This window comes from Amphiura filiformis, chromosome 15 (assembly GCF_039555335.1).
Source record: "Amphiura filiformis chromosome 15, Afil_fr2py, whole genome shotgun sequence".
NCBI classification, from domain to species: domain Eukaryota; kingdom Metazoa; phylum Echinodermata; class Ophiuroidea; order Amphilepidida; family Amphiuridae; genus Amphiura; species Amphiura filiformis.
The window spans coordinates 61,489,933-61,515,748 of NC_092642.1; the positions used below are offsets into that span (position 1 = coordinate 61,489,933).

A 25,816-nucleotide genomic window follows, 5' to 3' on the forward strand; every position below is an offset into this window, starting at 1 on the left:
ATCGTGCGGTGTTTCTTTATGCAAAATAAAAGTTATGCAAAACATCATACTTTGTTAGTATGTAGATATGAATGCTATACCGCATCACGAGCAACTTTCGTCTCTTGAGTCAAGCAACAGTTATCGAAATATCCCCCTGATAACTCGGTAAGAGATTCCTCGAGAGCACAGTAAATAGTTGTCTGAGCCCCGGCCTCTTCATCGATTCCAATAAATAACAAACCAAATCTGCAAACAGAACATGAACATGGTTTATGTTTTCTTTCTATTCTCAGTTACAATTAATTGAGTGTGGAACTAGGCCTCATGATCTTTGTTTTTTCATTAATCACCGTATTAACAAGAGCACAAAAACAAACAAACAAAACCCCCAAAAACAACCCCCCTCATAAAAAACAAAACAAAAACAAAACACAAAAAAAACAAAAAAGGTGTAGAATTGCAGATTCATACGTAGTATTAATAAAATGAAAGTATTTTAAATTACACTTCAACACTACTTGTTTATTTTCGCCTACCGGGAGCGCTTTTGAGGAACTTCCTCGTCATTAGCCGATGTTGTTAGCTCTGATTTATTTCTTGGAAACGGCTAGAGAGCAACCTATTATCAATTGACATCACACTTGATGACGTCACCGAAGTCGGAAAGGTTCTGCCCCTAGTGCCGCTGGGTTTGTTCCAATTCTTAACAAAAAGAAACAAAAGACTTTCCCAGGAGGGTCCTGGAAGCCATCCAGATCAAGAAGCATGAACCTTCACCGAACCGAGACACAGAATTGGAACTAGATCCTGTTTGGGACAACCTGATCAAACCCAACGGCACCAGGGGTAGGACTTTTTCGACTTCGGTGACGTTATCAAGAGTGATGTCACCTGATCAGGTTGGTCTCTAGCCGCTTCCAAGAAATACATTAGAGCTAACAACATCGGCTGATGACGAAGAAGTTCCTGGTAAGCGAAAATACACAAGTAGTGTTGAAGTTTAATTTAAATTACTTTAAGGGGTTACTACACCCCTGACCAATTTTGTGCATATTTTTGCATTTTTCTCAAAATGATAGCACATTGGTGACAAGTAAGATATGTATATTATAGGGGCAAGGACTGCAACTACTGCACTGAAAATTCAGCAACTCAAGGCAAGTAGTTATTGATTTATTGATCCAATATTGGTTTTCCCTCATTTTTGACTGTAACTCCACAACTGTAGTATGTGTTGAAATAAAATTTCCAGTGCAGTAATTGTAGTCCTTGCCCCTATAATATACATATCTTACTTGTCACCAATGCACTATAATTTTTGAGAAAAATGCAAAAATAGGCACAAAAATGGGCAGGGGAGTAGTACCCCCTTAAAAACAACACCAATTGTTACAACAGGGTACTGCTGGTTAGCTTTGCCCAAGGTTCAAACACCAACAGTCTATCAATTTTTGGGTGAAATGTAACCAAATTTGATTAAAATTTGCCAAACATTTTGTTAAAGGAGTATTCCATGATCCTAGCATCCTCTTTTTTGACATTTTTCAGCAAAAAAAAAAAAAAAAAGCTTATTCCTAAAATTTCAGTTGATTCTTCATCCAGACAATGTACCAGACCAGGACGTAATTCAAATTTCAAGATATTTTTGCTAAAGGAATTACCTAATCAGCAAGAAATATTTTGTACATAAACATTATGTAGCCAGATGTTTCCAGTAGTATAAAAGTGGGCGGGGGACGATGCTGTGGATCACGAAATGCCCTTTTAAGTGAAAGCAAATGTTGGTTTGAATATTTGCCCAAATATTTCCAGTGTACACAGAGTTTTATACTCACTTATACATTAGCATAAGAAGAAAAACACCAATATTTGATGGTCCTGTAAATTCAAAAGTTCTGTTAACCATATTGCTATTGACAGCTCCTGGATGCAATGTGAAAGCAGATACTCTGGTTCCTTCAAGCCTCCGAGCCAGCTCTTTGGTGAACAAAATATTGGCGACTTTACTCCTTTCGTATTCACGTAATCCGGGATATATTCTTCCCTGACTGTCTTTCTTAACAAATTGCATTTCCGAATATTTAATTGTTGTATGGGCGATGGAAGAGACATTTATGATTCTGCTTGGGGAAGATTTCTTGAGAAGATCCAGTAGTAGTAGGGTTAGAAGGAAAGGTCCAAAATGATTGGTGGCGAAGACCATGTTGTAGCCTTCTGCTGTACGATAACCCTTTGGTGCATGAAGAATACCTGTATTAAAATAAATATATTTGCATGCATGTAGCCGGCTTTTGGCAAGAAAAGTATAGGGTCAAATGTCAAACTTTCGTAAATTGTGTTAAAAACCACACCAATGTATCCTCTAGTCATAAGGATTCAGAAAAGGTAATGCATCGAAATAGGTCAAGGTCAAAGGTCACAATGATTCTGGACCCATTTTGCTGTGTTAACTTTTTTGAAGTGTTAGGCCAATATCAAAACAAACTTTGTGACGAGCCAATAGCTTTAGTAACACTTTAATCATGTTAATGGAAAACTCTTATTTGGCGGCCATTTGAACGGCATCTTAAATTATAGGCTACTTGATCTGATTTCCCTACCCAAACTTTTTGTGCATGTTTTCACACATCTAACATGAAAATGCAAAGTAAATTTCTGGAAGAATCATGTTCCCGCCCCCCCCTTAGAACTTGTACTATTTTGAACTGAACCATTTAGTTAAGATCATCGCACGAGACCGAGTTAACCAGGAGAATGGAACTGTACAGGTTTAAATATAGGGAGGTCACAGTTCGAGAAGAGATGATATACCACCACGGCCATTTGCGAAAGCAAAAAGCTACCCCGTGTACCATAGTCTAGCTATTCAGGAAGATTATTAATTATGCCTCGTCTGTTGCTTGTTATCACCGATTTACTATAGAATAGTTCTAATACCATGTTTACTTTTTAAATATTTTATCATGTTGACACCCAGCAAACACAAAAATGTTATTAAAACGTTTATTCAAAACGTTTTAATAAAATGTTATATAAAGATTATGAATACGGTTTTGAAACGCTACTGTAAAATATGTTGGTCAAACATTTTTGCAAATGTTTATTAACAAAGGCAAGGGACTGGTAAATCGATATGCTTGAGCGAACTGCATACAACCACTAAACAATAACCTTATTGTGATGTGGCGGGAGTATTAAAATACTGCCAGGCAAAAAGCATACTGCCAGGCAAAAACTAATATTGTGATGATCAGTGATGATGCGTGCGCATACTGCCAGGCAATGACGTCACAAGTCAATCCATCTATAGATAACATCGTACGTATTGCACGTTTTATCGCATATTGTCCAATCATTATACTTCCGATAACGTAAATACATAAAATGATTAACTGCAGGTCCAAACTTTTTCACCACCTACCTGCATTGTTAATCAAATAATCCAATCTTGGCTCTTCTTTTAAGAATTCTTCAGCAAATCTCCTCACTGATCCTTGGTCAGACAAATCCAGATGTCTGTAGACTACATGGGAACTTCCAGATCGTCTTTGAATCTCTTTCACAGCTTCCTCTGCTTTCACAGGATTACGACAAGCTATGATGACTCGTGCACCACGGCGAGCCAGGTCAATGGCAGTCTCTTTCCCTATTCCAGAGTTGCCGCCTGAAATGAGACAATAATCAAATTCTAATTTTTTAAAATTGTCCTTGCAGCTGCAGAGACTAAGTGCACAATTGGATTCGACAGATCTAGTGGATATCACATTGTTGTTCTTCTCCTTATAAGTGCCTACCTCATATGTATGAGTATTATCGCACTGCGTACAGACAAGCTGTACTTATTTTTTTACTCTGGAACCTAGAGTAGATGAGTGTATTTTTGAAGTACAGTCAACAGTACCGGGATGATCCCCCTGTTCTTTTCGAATAGCCTGTGATGTTCTTTAACGTACACACTACATTAATGTGAGAAAATATGCATGTACACGGGACCGACAGCTTAAAGTGCCCTCCGAAGCACTAAGCAAGTAGAGTGAAGTGCCTTGCTCAAGGACACAAAGAGCCAGCCGAGCGCAGGCGGACCTGGGATTCGAACCCTTGACCCTTGGATTCACAGTCCAACGCCTTAACCGCTAGGCCACGCTCCCCTCTATGTTATTGGTCAGTCTATTATAAATAATTATATAAACTTACCCGTTATAATGGCCGCTTTCCCATGCAACTTCACCAGAATGTGCTTACAATTTCTGCGGTAGAAACCACCATTTATGAAGTAGTCTCCCGCAAATTTGGCAATCACAAGGAAGCTAATTACACTTACGACAAGTGTTATAAAAATCCCCATTTTGAAGTCTGACAGTGACAGTTACGGTATCCCTTACGAAAATGGCACGCAGTTTTTGAACGCATGCAGCATGCAAGCAGCACGCGTGCCGCACCGCATGCAGCACGCGTGCAGTTGGTAGCGTGCGGATGCGTATATTTGGAACAAGGCACGCATGCAGGAAAGCGTGCAGATGCTTGCTGCATGCGTGCAGGTCATGAGCGTGTGCAGTTTGCATGCAGCATGCAAATCCATGAGCGTGCACTGCATGCGTGCAGCACGTACTGGCCATATATATGCGAGACAAAATCATGAAAAAAAAAAATCAAAAATAATGGTTAACAGTGTATACTGTCCTTACAATTAGTCTTACATAACCTGGCTATCCATTTCACAATGAACCAAAATTGCCTAGCTTAATTTTATACAAGTCACTTATCTAACTTAACCTACCTGATTTTGAACCTGGGACCTTCTGCATGGGAGTCTGATGCTTTACCATTTGAGCTATTGGGGTATACACATTTGATTAAGTGTTTTAAGTTAATATAAGCAATATTTTGATGACTAAACCGGCCAAAGTGCATCATTTTATGAATATTGATCAAATTTACTGTGAATATTGATAACATTCACTATAAAAATGTTGAATTTTGTTTTGATTTTTTGCAGTGCCAATTAACTGTTGATTCATGAATGGCATACCAACATCGGCCCAATGTTGCAATGCCAACTATCGAAAAAAGAAATGGCATTCCAACATTGGGCCAATGATGCAATGCCTACTATTGAAACAGGAATGGAATTCCAACATTGGCCCAATGTTGCAATATCAACTTTCGAAACAGGAATGACATTCCAACATCGGCCTAATGTTGCAATGCCAACTATCGAAACAGGAATGGCATTCCAACATTGGGCCAGTGTTTCAATGCCAACTATCAAAACAGGAATGGCATTCCAACATTGGCCCAAAGTTGAAATGCCAACTATCGAAACAAGAATTTGCTTGCCCTCCCTCTAGACCTGCCAAAAATGCTTGCCCCTCCCTGTTGGCCTGCCAAAATTGCTTGCCCCCCCCCCTCCCTCTTGGTCTGCCAAAAAATCTTAGAAAATTTTGGTCCGAAGGCTAACTTATTTATTCATTGTAAACATTTAAATATTTTCACTTCTAGATCATTGCCAAATTGTGACTTGATGTCAGTTGTGTAAAGGTGAATTAGGCATTGAAAATCCTGCATGCATGCAGCATTTTACCTTCACTGCTTCTGGAAACCCTGTATGCGTGCAGCATTCTAACTTTGTGATCTGGAAATCCTGAAAAAGTGAAGGATAAGTCATTAAAATGGTAAAACACCATGAAAAAATACTATTAACAAAGCTGAATCCCCATTCAAATACATGTAGCTATATGGCCAAAAATAAGAAGATTGTTTGCTTGTCCTCCACCGACCGTATTTTATCGCCCGACTGAAAAACTTTTACCGACCGACCGACCCATGTTTGTAACTGTGTGTTTTTTTATATGTTTTTTAGTACTGCTTTTCAACAAAACCACAATGATAACAAACTCAAAAATTAAATAAGATGAATAAACGAATAAAATATTAAAAACAGTTTTCACCAATGGTTCTATATAGAACATCGCAAAAAATCGCTAAAACTCTCTCTCTCTCTCTCCAGGTAAAGCTTCGCTACAGCAAGTACTGGTTCAGCCCGTCGGACTGAGTAAGAGATAGTGGTTTCGATAAAAGAAAAATACTTGATGCAACATGCTATTTAAAAAAAATTCCAGACCGACTGATCCAACTCTGAAAAAGTTTTGTCTTTTATAGCTTTTGATATACGGATTTCGGCGTAACCACTAGCAGGATAAGTTTATGACACATTTATGACACTAACAAAGGTGCCCAAATTTGAAATTTGATGATTTTTACGGACCATGAGCAAATCACTGAATGGGCCTTTAACCCAGACGGCATTAAACGAATACAATAAACCGTAGTAACCTTGACCTCAACGTTACATTGTTTCTGTACTGAACCATGTTCTGAATGCAGAACCCCCGGGCAGAATCATACTATAGTCCATACACTATAAGATGGCACATGACTTTTGGAAAAGTATACGTGTCCCAAGGGGAGACAAAGATTAAATAGTATACAAAACTTTTGGAAAATGTGTGGTATTGAATGCTGCAACATCTTGAACATGTCCTTTTCTGGGCTTTTCTGAAACAAAATTATTGACATTTAAGTGAAAAAAGAAATGAGTCATTTGCAAGATTTGCAATTTAAAGAGAATTGACTATTGCTCTAGTGACTCTAGTATATGGACAATATAAGTGTGCTTTTTCATTTAATGACATAAAATTTGAAAAATATTGTAAGGAACACTTGAGGTTTTGACTTTTAAAACCTACATTTTGGTCAAAAAATGTGCTTGGATAGGTAGTTTTTCCACATTCGCTTTGCTATAACATTGAATTGTGTTATCTGTTGACCTAGTGACTAAAAGTGTTTTTAGGGGAAGTGTTAGCTTTCGTTTGATATAAAAAATCTGATTGGATGAAGGGAACACTTGAGGTTTCGACAAAACCAATCAAAGAGGCCCATTTTTTAGCTAGAAGCTTCACAGCTCCTACATTGCTATGCATTCAACCGTGTAGTGTAATCAAAGACTGTGGTGGAGACATTCGCTGCTTGTTGTTCTCTGCTTGGAAGCTCTTGGGACAAAAATGTGTGCCCAGGTGTATCGAGGTGGAAACTGTGCGCATGATAGTTTATAAGAGAATCGTTTTTTGTATAGAAACATTTCCATATGCTTAGGCCCATATCATGAACTGATATCTTCGCTAAAATTGTTGAGGGCTTCATCTCAAAATTGATTCTTGAGGATATTTCTGTCAATATTGACATTAACTAGTTTGGTAACATCAGTGGCATCTCTACTTCTCATTAACTGATTTATTTTATTCATACTATGTTCCTTGGTTCTGATTCACCTCAAAATATAGGCACTGTGGTCCTCACAGACTTCTCAAATGTCTTTGACCTTGTTAATCATAATATTGCGATCGACAAGTTGTTGGCCTTGGGTGTCGGGGGGATGTGGCTAGAGTGCCTTGGGTCATCAAATTTCTCAGTGACCGTCGTCAATGTGTCAGATATAATAAAACATTGTCCGATTATGCTCAGCTTCATGCAGGTGTTCCTCAGGGCACCAAAATTGGTCCTATCACCTTCCACGCAGTCATCAATGATGCGGCTCAGGGCTGCTGCTCTCATTACTAGAAATGTGTTGATGATCTTACCTTTGTGGAGAAACGCAACTATAATGAGGGCAGCTGTCTACACGTTGTCCTGGATTGGTCCTTGAGAAACCAACTTAAATTAAATCCTGATAAATGCCCAGCTATTCACATCTGTTACATGCAAAATTCACCTCCACGCACTGTCCATAATATTGGTAACACTTCTCTGACGTATGTTCATCAGGCCAAAGTTCATGGTATTTACATCCAGGTTGATCTCAAATGGAATACTCAAGTTAATCATATTTGCCAAAATGCCAATAAAAGATTTTTTATTTTTAGTAAGTTAAAACGTCTTGGTTACAACACCGTTTAATTGATTACCATTTATTCTTGTTATGTTCACCCTCTCCTGGAATATGCCGATGTTATGGCATTCTTATACAAACATGCTCTCAGTACTTGCATCTTGGAACCCCATTCCACTGGGAGGGAAAGTCATTGCCTTACATTTGCTCAGTCGCTTCCTTCTTGTGAATCATGTGTGTCTATGGTAGGAGTCTCAGGAATGATGATGAATTTACGAGGCTGACAATGCCCACAGAAAGATTCGCCAACCGGCCCGGTACCCTACTATATCCATCTTCTCAATAAGTAGGTTGACTCGCCTCTGCTTTAGTCCAGTTTTTTCTCAGACTCCTAAGTGTTTTTTTTTTGTTTGTTTTGTTTTGTTGTTTTTTTAGCTCACATTTTGACATTTCTCATCTTGGTCTGTTTTTGCATAATATTGTATTTATGTATATTTATATTGTATTTTTGTATTATGGTACACAATTCAGCCTTTGGCTGCGATGTATTCGCTAATAAAACCTAAACCTAAACCAGAAGAATAGACACTATGTTGGTGTGAAATCACTGATAATTAAGCACAGAGAACGCAGTTTGCAGTCGAACGAGTTGCTCGAAATGTTATTCATCAAGACCAGTCGCTTGACAGCTGACTTCCCATAATTTCGTTGCCAGTCCCGCATCACGAGCAACTTTCGTCTCTTCAGTCAAGCGACAGTTGTCGAAATATTCTCCCGATAACTCAGTAAGAGATTCCTCGAGAGCACAGTAAATAGTTGTCTGAGCCCCAGCTTCTTCATCGATTCCAATAAATAACAAGCCAAATCTGCAAACAGAACATGAACATGGTTTATGGTTTTTTTTCAATTCTCAGTTACAATTGGTTTTGCAAAGAACCTCATGATTTTTGTTTTTTCATTCATCACCATATTTACAAGAGCAAAAAAACCCAAAACCCAAAAAACAAAACAAAAACAAAACAAAAACAAACAAAACAAACCCCCCCAAAACCAAAAACACACACACACAAAAACGCCAACAACAACAATAATATAGAATTGCAGATTCATACGTAGTAGTAATAAAATGAAAGTATTTTAAATGAAACCTCAACACTACTTGTTTATTTTCGCCTACCGGGAGCACTTTTGAGGAACTTCTTTGTCATTAGCCGATGTTGTTAGCTCTGATGTATTTCTTGGAAACGGAGAGAGCAACCTAATCAGTTAACATCACACTTGATGACGTGACCGAAGTCGGAAAGGTTCTGCCCCTGGTGCCGCTGGGTTTGTTCCAATTCTTAAAAAAAAAGAAACAAAAGACTTTCCCAGGAGGGTCCTGGAAGCCATCCAGATCAAGAAGCAAGAACCTTCACCGAACCGAGACATAGAATTGGATCCTGTGTGGGACAACCTGATCAAACCCAACGGCACCAGGGGTCTCTAGCCGCTTCCAAGAAATACATTAGAGCTAACAACATCAGGTGATGACGAAGAAGTTCCTGGTAAGCGAAAATACACAAGTAGTGTTGAAGTTTAATTTAAATTACCTAAAAAACACACCAATTGTTACAACAGTTGCCAAACATTTTGTTAAAGGAGTGTTCCATGATCCTAGCATCCTCTTTTTTTGACATTTTTCAGCAGACATCCACAAAAAAGCTTATTCCTAAAATTTCAGTTGATTCTTCATCCAGACAATGTACCAGACCAGAACGTAATTCAAGATATTTTTGCTAAAGGAATTACCTAATCAGCAAGAAATATTTTGTACATAACCATTATGTAGCCAGAAGTTTCCAGTAGTATAAAAGTGGGCGGGGGGATGATGCTGTGGATCACGAAATGCCCTTTTAAGTGAAAGCAAATGTTGGTTTTAATATTTGCCCAAATACGTCCAGTGTACACAGAGTTTTATACTCACTTATACATTAGCATAAGAAGAAAAACACCAATATTTGATGGTCCTGTAAATTCAAAAGTGCTGTTAACCATATTGCTATTGACAGCTCCTGGATGCAATGTGAAAGCAGATACTCCGGTTCCTTCAAGCCTCCGAGCCAGCTCTTTGGTGAACAAAATATTGGCGACTTTACTCCTTTCGTATTCACGTAATCCGGGATATATTCTTCCCTGACTATCTTTCTTCTCGAAGTACATATCCCCAGGTTTGACCGTGGTATGAGCAATGGAGGAGACGTTGATGATTCTGCTTGGTGAAGATTTCTTGAGAAGATCCAGTAGTAGTAGAGTTAGAAGGAAAGGTCCAAAATGATTGGTGGCGAAGACCATGTTATAGCCTTCTGCTGTACGACGACCCTTTGGTGCATGAAGAACACCTGTATTAAAATAAATATAATTGCATGCATGTAGCCGGCTTTTGGCAAGAAAAGATCATCGAACTTTGTATAGGGTCAAATGTCAAACTTTCGTAAATTGTGTTAAAAACCACACCAATCCTCTAGTCATAAGGATTCAGAAAAGGTAATGCATCGAAATAGGTCAAGGTCAAAGGTCACAATGATTCTTGACCCATTTTGCTGTGTTACCAAGATTGTGCAAACCTATCTTTATTTGAAGTGTTAGGCCAATATTAAAACGAACATTGTGACGAGCCAATAGCTTTAGTAACACGTTAATCATGTTAATGGAAAACTCTTATTTGGCGGCTATTTGAATGGCATCTTAAAGTATAGGCTACTTGATCTGAATTCCCTACCCAAACATTTTGTGAATGTTTTCACACATATAACATGAAAATGCAAAGTAAATTTCTGGAAGAATCATGTTCACGACCCCCCTTAGAACTTGTACTATTTTGAACTGGACCAGTATTGTGTTCATGCGTTTAGATCATTGACCATTTCTTGCATTTAGTTAAGGGCTGGGTATGAACGTTTGGACAGTATTTATTTTGGGACATCAGAGCACATCAGACATATCGAATTGCATTCTGAATACGAAGAATGTCATTCTGATATCAAATAATTTTGATTTTTGAAATTCGCAATTTAATACACATTTTATGGCAAATCCTTAAAAATTGATATTTTTCATATTTAACAGTACTTGAAGTAAACTTTATAAATCTGATGATTTATGCTTAAAGTGTATGTAGGTAGGATGAAAAGCCGACGATCAATTGAAAATTTTGACCTTTCGTATTGAAGATATGGATTTTTCCCCAAAACACCAAAAAAATTAGGTCTTTTTGGGAAAAAATCCATATCTTCAATATGAAAGGTCAAAAAATTTTCAATTGACCGTCGGCTTTTCCTCCCTGCTACATACACTTTAAGAATATATCATTAGATTTATATAATTTACTTCGAGGACTGATATATATCAAAAATTTGAAATATATCAAATTTTTATAATTTGTGACTGGACGCGGCGAATCAGCCGTAAAGTCGGCCCGGTCAATTTTTTTTATTTCGTGTTTAGAAAATATATACCATAAGCTTTAAAATGGTATATCATTTGACTTCAAACGATTTCCAAAAGCGGGGTTATGATTTGTTGAACTCTGTTCCTTCGACAAAATTGTATTTTTTATCGGTTCTACGTGTGTCTCTTTTTCTACGTTTCTGGTAATAAATATCCAACAGTCATAATTGGCGGTCATTTCAAATCATCCCCAAGTTAACGAGGTTCAGAAATATCCTCTCATTGTTCATTGTTGATTATACATACCTAGACAAAATACAATGCTTTGTTATCTACCACTTGAACAGGATTTAGCCAAAGCAAACAAAGACAAGAACTAGTCTATAGAAATAGGTAGAAGCTTATTATCCTCTTCAGCAGTAGAATTATTGATTGATTTAAACTGCGTTTGATAAGATACTTGTCGCAACGAATTGATACACCTATGAATACGACCTTCACATACATTTTACACTTTAACTCAGAATACAATTTGCCGTAAAATTTGTCATAAAATGTGTATTATATTGTGATTTTCAAAAAATGAAAATTATTTGATATCAGAATGACATGCTTCGTATTCAGAATGCAATTCGATAGGTCTGAGGTGCTCTCATGTCCCACAAAAATACTGTCGAAACGCAATAAACGCTCATTTTAGATCCCTTAAGATCATCGCACGAGACCGAGTTAACAAGGAGGATGGAACTGCACAAGTTTAAATGTAGGGACCCAGGTCACAGTTCGAGAAGAGATGATATACCACCACGGCCATTTGCGGAAGTAAAAAGCTACCCCTCTGACCTGTGCCATAGTCTAGCTATTCAGGAAGATGATTAATATTCTGCATATTATGCCTCGCATGTTGCTTGTTAATATCACCGATTTACTATAGAATAGTTCTAATACAATGTTTACTTTTTAAATATTTTATCAGGTTGATACCCAGCAAACACAACAATGTTATTAAAACGTTTATTCAAAACGTTTTAACAAAATGTCGAGTTATATCATGAATACGTTTTTGAAACGCTACTGTAAAATATTTTGGTCAAACATTTTTGCAAATGTTTATTAACAAAGGCAATGGAGTGGTAAAATATCTGTAAGGGGCTCAGTGACAACAAATCTCATGACCGGGGACATTTTGCAGGGGTTAGGTCAAAGGTCATGCAGAGGTCAAATCTTAGAAATGTATTTTCTGGACATCTGTAATGGATACGGGCTCAAACTCGGTGCCAACAAACTTGATGACCAGGGGAACATTTTTGGAACATTTTGCAGGGGTCAGATACCTCCACAACACGAACACGCTCCAGATAGGTTTGTGGTCTATGACCACCACTTGCCACTATTTAAACTTCTGATAACGTAACTACATAAAATGATTAACTGCAGTTTTTCAGCACCTACCTGCATTGTTAATCAAATAATCCAATTTTGGCTCTTCTTTTAGGAATTCTTCAGCAAATCTTCTCACCGATCCTTGGTCAGACAAATCCAGATGTCTGTAGACTACATTGGAACTTCCAGATCGTCTTTGAATCTCTTTCACAGCTTCCTCTGCTTTCACGGGATTACGGCAAGCTATGATGACTCGGGCACCACGGCGAGCCAGGTCGATGGCAGTCTCTTTCCCTATTCCAGTGTTACCGCCTGAAATGAGACAATAATCAAATTCTATATTTTTAAATTTTCCTTGCAGCTGCAGAGACTATAAGTACACAACTGTTTTCAACAGATTTAGTGTATATCACATTGTTATTGGTCAGTTTAATAATTATATAAACTTACCGGTTATAATGGCCGTTTTCCCATGCAACTTCACCAGCATGTGCTTACAATTTCTGCGGTAGAAACCACCATTTACGTAGTAGCCTACCTCAAATTTGGCAATCACAAAGAAGCTAATTACGCTTACGACAACATAAAGTGTCATAAAAACCCCCATTTTGAAGTCTGACAGTGACAGTTACGATGTGCGCATAATTTTGCAAATAATTATCTGGAAGCTGTGTGCAGCAGCAAAGTTGGTTGTACCTAATGTTGATGTTACATACAGAAAATATTTTTTCGTTTGAGAAGTTAAAATGATTTAGCTCAGTTCGTGTATAATGTAGCCCAGGGCATACCGTGCCAGTGTAGAACTGGAGATATAGCAAAGTAATGGTTGTGCTATGGTGCATACAGTTAAAGGCCCATTCAGTGATCCCAGCGAAAGTCATGTAATTGAAATTGTGTATAAATTGCCTAAAAGTGAAGGATAAGTCAATAAAAAGTCATTAAAAATTAATTGTCATTAGGTATTTTTGAAATGAAAAAAATTGCAAAAAACAACGAAGACATCAGTATTGACAAAGTTGAAGCCCCATTCAAATACATGTAGCTAGCTAATGTCTCCACTTAAAGTAGAGAAATGACAGATTCGCGTAAAATGTTTGATTTTGTCTTTAATATACGGCTTTCGCGTAACCACTTGCAGGATAAGTTAGCACATCTATGACACTAACAAAGGTGCCCAAATTTGAAATTTGATGATTTTTACGGATCATGAGCAATGGGCCTTTAACCCAGACGGTATTAAACGAATACAATAAACCGTAGTAACCTTGACCTTACATTGTTTCTATACTGAACCATGTTCTGAATGCAGAACCCCCGGGCAGAATCATACTATAGTCCATATACTATAAGATAGCACATGACCTTTGGAAAAGTACACGTGTCCACAGGAGAGACAAAGATCAATTGGTATACAAAACTTGTGTGGTATTAAATGCTGAAACATCTTGAATATGTCCTTTTATGGGCTTTTCTGAAACAAAATTATTGACATTTAAGTGAAAAAGGAAATGGGGCATGTGCCATCTTATACTGAATAGACTATAGAGCAGTTGGGCCGGAAATGGCAGATTGTGGATGATTTGAGTATAAAATGTATAATATAGAGGGTATGCGGGTTGTGGTTATTTACGTAACATGGAAATTATTTAATTTCAGCCATGGACCCTGTAGTTAGAAGACGGGAACCTACTCTCTAAATTCCAGGGACTTATTAAAATGACAAAACTAACTATTACCTGTGAGAAGTTTGATAGTAATCCTTGATATTGCTGAATAGAATAAAATATACTGATAAAATACTGATATTTATTCAATGTACAATGCTATTCAAATAGACTTTCCATATAAACTAGGAATATATGAAATGGCTATCAATCGATCAATCAATCAAGTTTTCAAGTTTATCAACAATCAATAATAAACCGATGAATCATGGAATATTACGAATTACTTACTAATCTACCAAATAATAAGTCAGTAAATAAACAAATACATAAATAGGCATAAATATATAAATGCATAAGGCAGAATGCAGTTAGTATTTTAGTTACAAAATTCAAACATTCTATTAATAATTTTCTGTTATACATACAAAGGGGCTGTGCTTTTAATATCCGCGCCTAATCAATAATGGGTCTTTCACTTCATCAGTCACCATAGGCTATTTAATAAAAGGCGCTAAATTTAATGCCCACGTGACCCATGGGACTAAAAGAATTAAATTTTGATTTTTTTTACCCACGAAAACAGTTCTCGACGGATACTCTTACAATAATACTACAAAATTGCAAAAGAAATTTGCTAGTAAGGGAGTGTTGAGAAATACTCTGGTGGGGGGAGGGGGCTGGAAAATATGTAGGGGGGTCATAAAATTTTAGGAGCTCTGAATAGGGGGGGTTAAAAAGTTTTGGGTGTATGAAAAGGGGGGGTTAAAAAGTTTTTCGGCACGTAGGGGGGGGGGGGGGGGGGGGAAAAAAATTTCCCAAATGTTCAATTATTAAACCAGAACAAAAGTACATTTGCTCCAGTGTTAAAAATTGTCTTGTTTTAACTTAATTTTGAGGTTTGTGTCAGTTCTTTCTGGTCAGCTCTTTAAAACTGCAATATCTTTGCTCTTCTTTAGTATTAACAATTTTTACAATGTTTCATGTAGTACAGATTATTAATTTATTATCACTGATATACAACTTAATCATGTTGCATTACAATTATAGGCGGAGGAAGCTTGGAGATCCGGGGTAGGCCTACACATCCCCCACTAATTTATTCCATGGGGGACATAAAAATCCTAATAGAAGAAAAAATAAAGCATAATTGCCATGTGCAACTTTATAGCACATCCAAAAGCACCATGTTTTGGGCCCAAATAGGGTAAAATTGCAAAATTTTGCGCTTCGCGATCACGCGAACTGGCCCACCAATTAGCAAAACACACCATTTTGGCAGTAGCGTAGACAGGGGGCGGAAGGGCCCCCTGACAAAAAATGAAAGAAAAAAGTGCCCCTCTGACAAAAAATGAAAGAGAAAATCTGGAGGGCATAGAAAAGGAGCAAGGATCCCCTTTTCCATCCAAATTCACCCCGATCATGGGCCAAAATTGTGTAAAATACAAAATGTTTGCACGCTGTGTGCGCACATTGTCACAATTTAAAGGCATTTTCATCCCATCATGGGCGAAATACACACTTTTTGCACGCTTTTTGTCCCAATAAAGCCTTTTTTGAAAGCTCAAATACATGTACAGTCTCTCTAAAAAACAAAACCGGTATATGTATTTGCAACGGCAATTTCTTTTTTCGTCTGTGCCCCCGAAATTTTACCCCCCCCCCACGACCAAGAAAACTGGCTACGCCCATGTATTTTGGACTAAAATAGTCTAAGATTTGTGCGCGCTTCGCCGCAACAAAAAGTCCCAGTAAAACCAGAACAAAATATACTCGTCCCCCAACCCCCACCTAAATTGTAATGCTTCCGTCGCCACTGATTCCAATCATAAATGTATGGTTTATTAATACAGGGTTGCATAAACATACTTATGCTACTTTAAAACATTTCCTCAATTCCACATATTATTTTATATCAATGACATGGGTACACTTTCATTGCACATGAATACAAATTTTAGTATCATTTTAAAATATGTTTCCTCTGCCATTTGATGTAGAATGGTACATTATGATGGGGGGGGGGGGTCAAAATAGTTTTGAACCTATATGAGGGGGGTCAAAAAAGTTTTAGGTCCATTAAGAGGGGGGTCAAAAAGTTTTGGGTTCATGAAGAGGGGGTTAAAAAATTTCGACATGAAAAAAAAAATTCCAGCCCCCCACCAAAGTATTTCTGAACACTCCCTAAATTTGGGCTGTGCCGCTGTGCCAAAGGTCACTTTTCCAGACTTCAAGTCTAGAAGCTGTAATGTCAGCGCCCATCTGGTAACGTGAGCAATAAATTAAGTGCCTTCTACTGTGTTCCCTGTAGGATTATGTATTAACCAGGTCCTAAACAACTCAGTCGTAAACTGTATGCATTATAACAGATCAAAGTTCCCAATCAACCATACAACAAAGTCATTGCTGAATAGTAGCGCATTATACAACGAGATACCTTATGTAAGTGCCTATCACAACACAAGTTTGACATCAGTTTGGTATATCCTTAGTATAAATCAAAATAATTGTCAATAAACGTATCCAACGCAGTATAATATAGACGTAGACGCAAGCTTTCATGCCGGAAATATAAACACACTCGCTATAGCCGTGCTCTTTTGATGAGATATTGATACCGCACCGAAGACTCCAGCTGTTCCGTATTCACCTAGGAACCCTGTTTTCAGCCGAAAATGTTGATGTTGTCACAATGAATTCAAAGTATTTATATCGTCAAGAGACCCACATAGAGGAATGCGGCATATATCCTGAGCCAATCTGCATTTTGTTGCCTACAAAAGTCGACGATCAGACAATAAATTTTAAACGGAGCATGTCCAGATATCAGCGTTAATTTCATAATAAGCTTAAAATGCATTGAAAACGCCAAATTGTATTCATAAAATATATAGTACTAGTAAATCACCAAAGCGAATGGTAACATAAGTATGTGGAAAAAAACTGTTTTAACAATAACAAAGTATGTGCCCAAATACTTGTCTTTGAATGTTGCTTTTTTGAAATTTGCAGCAAAAATGTCAAAACGTCCCAAAATTTAAAACAAATATGAACCTTCCTAAATAAATACACATTCGCACTTGGCGGCCCAGTCACTACCTGTCGCTGTGATTTGGGGGTAACCCTTCACTTCCCCTTTCCAGTTACCTGTACTTTAAGTTTGCCCATATCCCAGGCCTTAAAGGGCACAGGTCCAATAAACGTGAAGTCCCGGGTTCGATTCCATGGCGGAATCACTTTTTATCCGATTCATTTTGATTCAAATATATGAATAGATTGCCTTGTCATTTTGAAAAGATTATCTTATGTCCCCTCGGAATAGTCATACTTGTCAAGTTTAAACAGATGATTGATAATAACATTCAAATTTTTTTTTGAAAACTTGGAGTAAAACATTCGATTATAATGTTATTTTGTAAATTTTTTACCAAAAATATGTAACAAATTTAGAAACGTTATCATGACCTTGACAGTGATTCAAGACAAGTGATTCATTATATGTTAAGAAATTAGGTACACTCTAGTGGTACCTCTTTTCTTATCATAAATAATGTACCGCTTGTCCTGAGTCACTGAAATTCCAGTGTAGTAACTGGATTCCTTGCCCCTATAATATACATAAATTTTGTGTAAAATGCAAAAATAGTCACAAATTTATCAAGGGGTGTAGTGCCACCTTAAAAACGCTTTTGTGTTTGCTTGGGAATACTTATGGCTGATATGAGCAGCCATTTTAGATTTCTGTTGACCTAGATCTCAGAAAGCCTAAAACTCATGCAATCAGTAAGATAATCTTGATTTATTAACACCTGAAACATCTCATTCATTGTTCTGTTTCAAATAGTCTCATGCGTTATGGCCATATTACCGGTTGGCGGATATATGGATTTTGGCAGCTATTAAGCAGCCGTCCAACAGGAGGCCATCAGAAAACCTCGAAACTCCCGTCAATCAAAGAAAGACAACCTTGATTAGCGAGGAAAGATAGTCATTCATCCCTCTAATACTTTCTGAATTATGACCATTCTACCGCTTTGATATGGGTGGCTATATGGATTTTGGCAGCCATTTTGGAACATAGATCTACGCCTACCTGTAACTATCCTGTTGAAATTCTACCAAAACTAAATCATAAAACACACATTAGGGGGGGGGGGGCTACTTATTTTAATTATTACAAAATGGAATAGAACTACGTCTATGCCTACTAATCGTAACAAAATACAGAGTCTGGAATTACATTTCTATCACGCAAACCAGATTCGAGTTTTGGTAAAATATACAAAGAGAAGAGTATATACTTTGGTGTGAAATGACTGATAATAATGCATAGAGTGCGTAGTCTGCAGTCGAACGAGTTGCTCAAAATGTTATTCTTCAATACCAGTCGCTTGACAGCTGACTTCCCATAATTTCTTTGCCAGTCCCGCATCACGAGCAACTTCTGTCTCTTGAGTCAAGCGACAGTTGTCGAAATATCCTCCCGATAACTCGGTAAGAGATTCCTCGAGAGCACAGTAAATAGTTGTCTGAGCCCCGGCCTCTTCATTGATTCCAATCAATAGAGCCATTAATCTGCAAACAGAACATGAACATGAATACGCTCAACTGAAATGTATTATTAGTATTTTTTTTTTCAAATTCTCTGTTTCAATTACCTTCTTGGCATTTCGAGATATGAAAAGGATCTAAAATATGAATTTCGATTTTTACCCCCAATTTTTGTGAGGAAATTATTTTTATATTCTTTACTCTTTTCTCTTTCTTTTGGCACCACTCGGGGTCACACCTTCTGGACATTTTTGGATATGAACAGGACCCAAAATACGGAAATTGACCCAGGTCTTATTAGGAGTATCACCCTCAGTTGGGAAATTAGTTTTTATTATATTCTTTACTGTTTTCTCTTTTATTTGACACCACTCGGGGATTCATACCTTGGCATTTCAAGATATCAACAGGACCCCATATGAAAATTATGATGAGTGTCACCCCCGGGTGTGGAAATATTCTCATTATATAAGTAAGTAAGTAAGTAAGTAAGTAAGTAAGTAAGTAAGTAAGTAAGTAAGTACTTAAGTAAGTGAGTAAGTAAGTGAGTAAGTAAGTAAGTAAGTAAGTAAGTAAGTAAGTAAGTAAGTAAGTAAGTAAGTAAGTAAGTAAGTAAGTAAGTAAGGAAAAAGGATGTAAGTGAGAAAGACTTATTTAGACTGAGACCATTTCATGGTTCAGCAAAAATATAGATTCCACTCAAAATGAGTGTAAAAGCTTGAGCATAAAGTAGGTAAAAGGATGTTCAAAAGTGTAGCATGAGTCACCATGGAGTAATATTTGCCCAACGGATATTAACGGTTAATAATATTTTGCAATTGTACACAGAGTTTCATACTCACTTAAACATTAACATAGTAAGATAAAGACCAATTGTTGATGGCCCTATAAATTCAAAAGTGCTGCTAACTATATTGGTATTGATAACTCCTGGATGCAATGTGAAAGCAGAGACTCCAGTCCCTTCAAGCCTCCGAGCCAGCTCTTTGGTGAACAAAATATTGGCCAGTTTACTCCTTTCGTATTCACGTAAACCGGGATATACTCTTCCCTGATTATCTTTCTTCTCGAAGTACATATCCCCAGGTTTGGCTTTCATATAACCAATGGAAGAGACATTGATGATTCTGCTTGGTGACGATTTCTTGAGTAGATCCAGTAGTAGTAGGGTTAGAAGGAAATGTCCAAAATGATTGGTGGCGAAGACCATGTTGTAGCCTTCTGCTGTACGAATTCCTCTTGGTGCGCTAATAATACCTGTAGTTTAAATTTCAATTGTTTACATAAAAGATGACCAATTAACAGTTTTGGTCATGTTGGCCAAATTAAGAAGATTGCGATGAACAACCGGCTCAATCATAATAGGGTAAGAGCTGGTATATAGATAATATAACAGAAAATAAAGGCAAGGGACTGGTATATCAACAGCCTTCGGGTATAAGCATACTGTATATTGCTATTAATATTATCTGATTCGGCGCGAGTTTTTAACACAACAGAATGCCTGCGGAAACCAAACTACCAGGGAAATAACAACAAGAACCCCCGACCAACTGTTTAGCATGACGTCACATGTTACAAGGGGTGGGGGCCCGAGGACCCCTCTAAAAGTTGCTTTGTACTACGAGAGGTGTCGCAGATATGATATAAATGGGCGATTTGGACACAATAACTGTTTTTGAGCGCCCCCCCCCCCCTTGAAAAACCTAACTCGGCGCAGGCATGTCACATCCGTGGAAACACATTCGGGTCCTACTGTAGATTTTTATTGCTCTGCTATAGATAACATCGTACGTATAACGTATTGCATATTGTATCGCATAGGCCTAAACAGCAAGTGACAAAATGTAGTTCAAAATTCAGCACCTACCTGCATTGTTAATCAAATAATCCAATCTTGGCTCTTCTTTTAGGAATTCTTCAGCAAATTTTCTCACTGATCCTTGGTCAGACAATTCCAGATGTCTGTAGACTACATGGGAACTTCCAGATCGTCTTTGAATCTCTTTCACGGCTTCTTCTGCTTTCACGGGATTACGGCAAGCTATGATGACTCGTGCACCACGGCGAGCCAGGTCGATGGCAGTCTCTTTTCCAATTCCAGAGTTGCCGCCTAAAGTTAGACAATAGTCAAAGTTACAAATAATTATATACATTTTTATACTTTTTCTTATTGCTTTCGACAGTTTTAGTGTATATAATATTGTCATTGGTTATCCTAAAAATTATATCTTTACGGGTGTACAAGATGTAAGTCCCCCAAGCCATTTTTGTATAATCCAAAAACTGCTTGATTATTTCTCTTGATTTAAAGTTTAGAACACAAACTGATTTGATATGCATCAAGTGGTCAATTTGATCGGAAATTTCATTTAATGGTTGTATTTCTCAGTAAAGATGATACAAACAAGTGGCAATAAAAACCCACCCACTTGATACAAAACTAATCAGTCTGTTTTCCAAGAGAATTTATCAAGGTGTTTTTGGATTATACCAAAAATGTCTCAGGAGCACAATTACATCTTGGAAACCCTGTTTATAAACCACCGTTAATTTATGTATGTGCAAATCACAAGGACGCTTACGATAACAAAATGTGTCAAAAGACTTGCTATTTCCAAGTCTGATAGTGCAGTTATGACAATGTGCAAAATTATGAAAATAATTATTTGGTTGCTGTGTATTTTTCAATTAAAAGAGCGCCTTAGCATGAAGTATGAACAAAGCGCTTTAACAAAGTGTTTTCAGATGATTAAAAAAGTATCAACAAAACCCCGCCCATTTGATGCATAACTAATCAGGATTATACCAAAATGTCTTATGAGGGGACTTAATTCTTGGGAACCCTGTGTATAAACTTACCCGTTATAATGCCCGTTTTTCCATACAACTTCACCTTGATGTGCTTACAATTTCTGCGGTATAAACCACCATTCACAAAGTATTTAAACCCAAATATGCAAATTAAAAGGACGCTTAAAACAACACAAAGTGTGATAAGAATTGCCATTTTGAAGTCTGCAGATAGTGACAGTTACGATATGCGCAAAATTATGAAAATAATTATCTGGTTGCTGTGTACAGTTGCAATATTGTGCCCATTGTTACATTTAAAATGAAATCTTCGGTTAACAGAAGTTACATAAGGGGCTGTGCAATAATTAAGAGCCCTGAGGGGAGGGGAAAATTGGGGGGGTGCAAGACATTTTTGGCGAGCCGAAAGGGGGGGGGCAAGAAATTTTGGCAAGCCGAGAGGGGGGGGCAAGCGATTTTTGGCACGCATTCACGCTAATAAAACGCTCTAAAAAGGCTTAGGAAAACAGTACAGAAACGCTTAAATATGCAAATTTTCCTGCTCGCTACGCTCGCAACATACATCTAGACAATTTAAGGTTTGCAAATGTGGGATCCCAAAAATTTGGCATGTTCAAGGGGGGGGGGCAAAGAATTTTTGGCGGTCCGAGAGGGGGGGGGGCAAGCGATTTTGGCGGGCCGAGAGGGGGGCAAGTGATTTTTGGCGAGCCGTTCAGAAATTTTACCCCCCCGGGGGGGGCTGATAATTATTGCACAGCCCCTAATGATTTAGCTCAGGTTCGACTGCTTACCGTGCCACTGTGCTTACTAGGAAAAAAAATCGGAATTTCAATTCGATATATTTGTCAGTCACGGCACAATAATACAATGCACACAGTGACCCCTGACGGTAGTGAACCGGTACACACCGACACCGCCTGGCTAATAATTATTTGGTGCAGAAGGGACACTAAAATGAATACACGGGATCGATACACGTGAATTGCTATGCACGATTTTGATATCAGACGAAGATCTTCTGATACCGGGTTAGAAAATGATGAATATCTCCCGTCATGATTTTTTTCTCAAGAAACCAGATTTGGTCTCATAAACTTGGAAATACGTGTTGAACAGATATGATAGTCGCTAGAATGCGCTTTGAAAATTGGCCGTGCGCTTTGAACTCAAAATTTGACCATTTTATATTGCGTTGGTCCTGTTATGGACTACAACGTGCAGTACAGCTGCACTCACTGTATGCAGTATAAAAGTCGATGACCATTGACCTCAATGGGGTATACAAGCTTAATCACGCACAACCAAGATCGATTACCCGGCTATTGTGAGTAGCCTTAGTTATGTCCCTCGACTAATTATTAGTTTAAAAGAGCTTTAAAGGTTTGAACCAAATGGCTAATCGTGGCTGTGGATTTAACCTACCATGGCGATTCCTGCCATGAAGATATAGGGTCGAAGACACTGTGCGGTATAGTAAACCAAGCTGTCCTCATACCCAGTGTACAGGTCAATTAATCGCAAATTAAGCGTCAAAATTTTACCAGACGTTTTCTGTACCGAACACATTCAAAGGTCATTTTACGAATGCAGAATCTAGTCAGGGTTAAAGAACTGTGCCCTGGCGGAGAGATTGTTTGCGAACCTGATTGTGAGGTAGTCAACCACTAAATTAAGGTCAAGTACGTATGCATTACCATTTTACCACCTCAAATACCAGGACAGAAACTGTACAATACAAGGATGGTACAGTGAGTCGCAAAATATGACACAACCAACAGAAAACAATATTAATTAGTCCCTGGCTATTTTCAATTTTTCTTCTCAAAGTACATATCACTTGATGACCTGAGCGCAAGAAGACAGTAAGTCCACTTGGCCCCTCAACATGTATACACTAAATTTGCGTATAGTTTCGTATAGTTTGGTAATGTTTTATACATGTTTATGGGCCAAAACATATCTTTCACAACCTTTCATGATGTTTTCACCCCGGAACATGTATTAAACATCATAAAGCCCTAAGAAACTATGCGTAACTTTAGTGTATACATGTTGAAAGGCCAAGTGGACTTACGATCTTCTTGCGCCCAGGTCTTCACTTATGCTTATAGAGTATAGGCAATGGTAGAGACATTGATGATTATGATTGTCGAAGATTATTTTAAGAATATTCAGTAGAGATGAAAGGAAATGTCCAAAATGGTACAGTGAGTCGCAAAAAAATAATACAAGCAAAAGAAAACAAAATGAAAAACAGGTCAAAGGTCAAAACGATCACGACCACATACAGTCACTCACTCGCTGATGAAAGATGGAGTACAATCTGAAAATTCCAAGGTAGGAATTATTTCCTTGTGTTTGGATCAAAAGTTTAAATCAAAATCATGATTTAAATCAACATAGATGAAATTTCATGAAAATTAAAAACAGTAGGCGCCATTTAAAGCCATTATTTTTTCTTCCAAAATGATAATATGCAATCATTGTGAAAGTTCCCAGTACAGTTGGACGCGAAAAACATTGGGAATTTGCAAAGAAACAACATCATAAACTTCACCTCTATCACTCGAAATATCTCGTACTATTTGTATTAGGACGGCGAGTGTGGTCTCATAGTTAGTCTCCTACGCAGCCAGTTTGATTACGCTCCCTCCACATGTGGAGGGATCGCAACCAAACTGGCTTTGTATATAGGAGACTACGATTTGAGATCGTTCCGACATTTTATCATAATCTAAAAATTATGATAATATGTCGGACCAACAGAAAATCATTCCGTTTTACTACAAATAGGGCGAATTTGACAGTTTACTCATAGATTTAAGTTGGAACATGTGTACGTATTACAAATATAAAGGTATATTCTGAAAAAAGATCGTACATTAAGGCTTTAAGGTTACGCTTGATTTTGCTATTATCGACCACAAAAATTGTGTTATTTATTGAGTTAACGTACGCTTAACATAATGGGCTCTCGATCATCATCATCATCATCATCATCATCATCATCATCAGTTGGGTGGGGATTTTTTTAGTCATCATTTATTTTTCGTCTCACGATTTGAACTTTTTAACACATTCGCTGGGATCACTGGATAGGCCATTGATTGTGTGTGACAGTGTAGATGTTGGCGCCTCGTCGTGATATCATTTATATAAAAAGAAGCACACCATTCGATTTCCGGCCACTAATGAGAAAAAAATTCTGCCTGACTCAAACTCCCATGCCTCCTGAGAATCAAACGGTGCGTCCCTTGCTATAACCAACAAACATGTTTTAGGAAGAAATATGCTATTATATACATCCAACTTGATTTGGTGTAAGGGTACACTATGTATTGTTGGTCGAAGCAGCCAAGAAAATCGTTTTGCAAAGGTTCATTCTACATTTATTGTTGTTAATGAGCTATTTACGTTTTACAAAAGTTTTGATGTTTCAGCCCTCTTTACAACATAACTCACGAACCAAAGTGCCTTCAAAAGTACACATGTGATATTTGAATTCTTCTACACACGCGCTATGAAATAATTAATGCAATTTTTGTCAAAGCTCGCTACCATTCGCAAGATGCTGTGAACTACCAAATCGCAACAGTTTAAAAAGTTGCTAACCTTATGGACCGATGTTTATAACAATGCTCTAGTATCCTACTACGTTGTAATTTCGCTCCGTTAAGGGGGTACTACACCCATTGCATTTTTTTTGCATTTTGTGAAGAAATGAGAAAAAGAAATTGGACAAAGTGGTATGCAAAATGAAGGGGCAAATCTTCTCGTTCAATTGGCATCAGTATCAATGAAGCGTACATGCTTCTAATGATATAAGCCAAAAGGTGGTACATCACTGATGTTTTAAATTCACTTCATTTTGGAAAGCTTACTATCAACGGATTTCGTTAAAATTTTGGATATGTGTTGCTAACACATTAGGGAAATAATGTTGATATGTAAAATGGGAATAAGTGGTCCCTGATTTCTTTTATGACTTCATGAACTTGGTGCTCCACAACTATCAAAAACGAACCGGTTAAAATGCTTCTATTTTCAATGTTGAGCTATATTTTGTATTTTGAACTTGCGACACTATTTCACTGAAACTTAATTAAGCCAT

At 37.6% G+C, this 25,816-nt stretch overlaps 3 protein-coding genes across 3 annotated transcripts; all 3 read right to left on the reverse strand.

Moving 5' to 3' along the window:
- Nucleotides 1-25: 25 nt before the first annotated feature.
- Nucleotides 26-4,351, reverse strand: LOC140171919 (retinol dehydrogenase 12-like). Its single transcript, XM_072195266.1, has 4 exons — nt 4,177-4,351; nt 3,404-3,646; nt 1,818-2,232; nt 26-228 (listed from the first exon to the last, which is right to left on the reverse strand). Exons 1-4 carry the CDS (start codon nt 4,325-4,327, stop codon nt 75-77), a joined length of 963 nt encoding a protein of 320 aa, XP_072051367.1. The 5' UTR covers nt 4,328-4,351; the 3' UTR covers nt 26-74.
- Nucleotides 4,352-8,277: 3,926 nt separating this feature from the next.
- On the reverse strand, nt 8,278-13,479 carry LOC140171918 (retinol dehydrogenase 12-like). Its single transcript, XM_072195265.1, has 4 exons — nt 13,127-13,479; nt 12,746-12,988; nt 9,831-10,245; nt 8,278-8,733 (listed from the first exon to the last, which is right to left on the reverse strand). Exons 1-4 carry the CDS (start codon nt 13,281-13,283, stop codon nt 8,529-8,531), a joined length of 1,020 nt encoding a protein of 339 aa, XP_072051366.1. The 5' UTR covers nt 13,284-13,479; the 3' UTR covers nt 8,278-8,528.
- A 5,231-nt stretch (nt 13,480-18,710) lies between these two features.
- Nucleotides 18,711-21,901, reverse strand: LOC140171082 (retinol dehydrogenase 12-like). The gene is made up of 4 exons (XM_072194252.1): nt 21,754-21,901; nt 20,762-21,004; nt 19,734-20,148; nt 18,711-18,915 (listed from the first exon to the last, which is right to left on the reverse strand). Exons 1-4 carry the CDS (start codon nt 21,899-21,901, stop codon nt 18,711-18,713), a joined length of 1,011 nt encoding a protein of 336 aa, XP_072050353.1.
- Between the last annotated feature and the right edge of the window lie 3,915 nt (nt 21,902-25,816).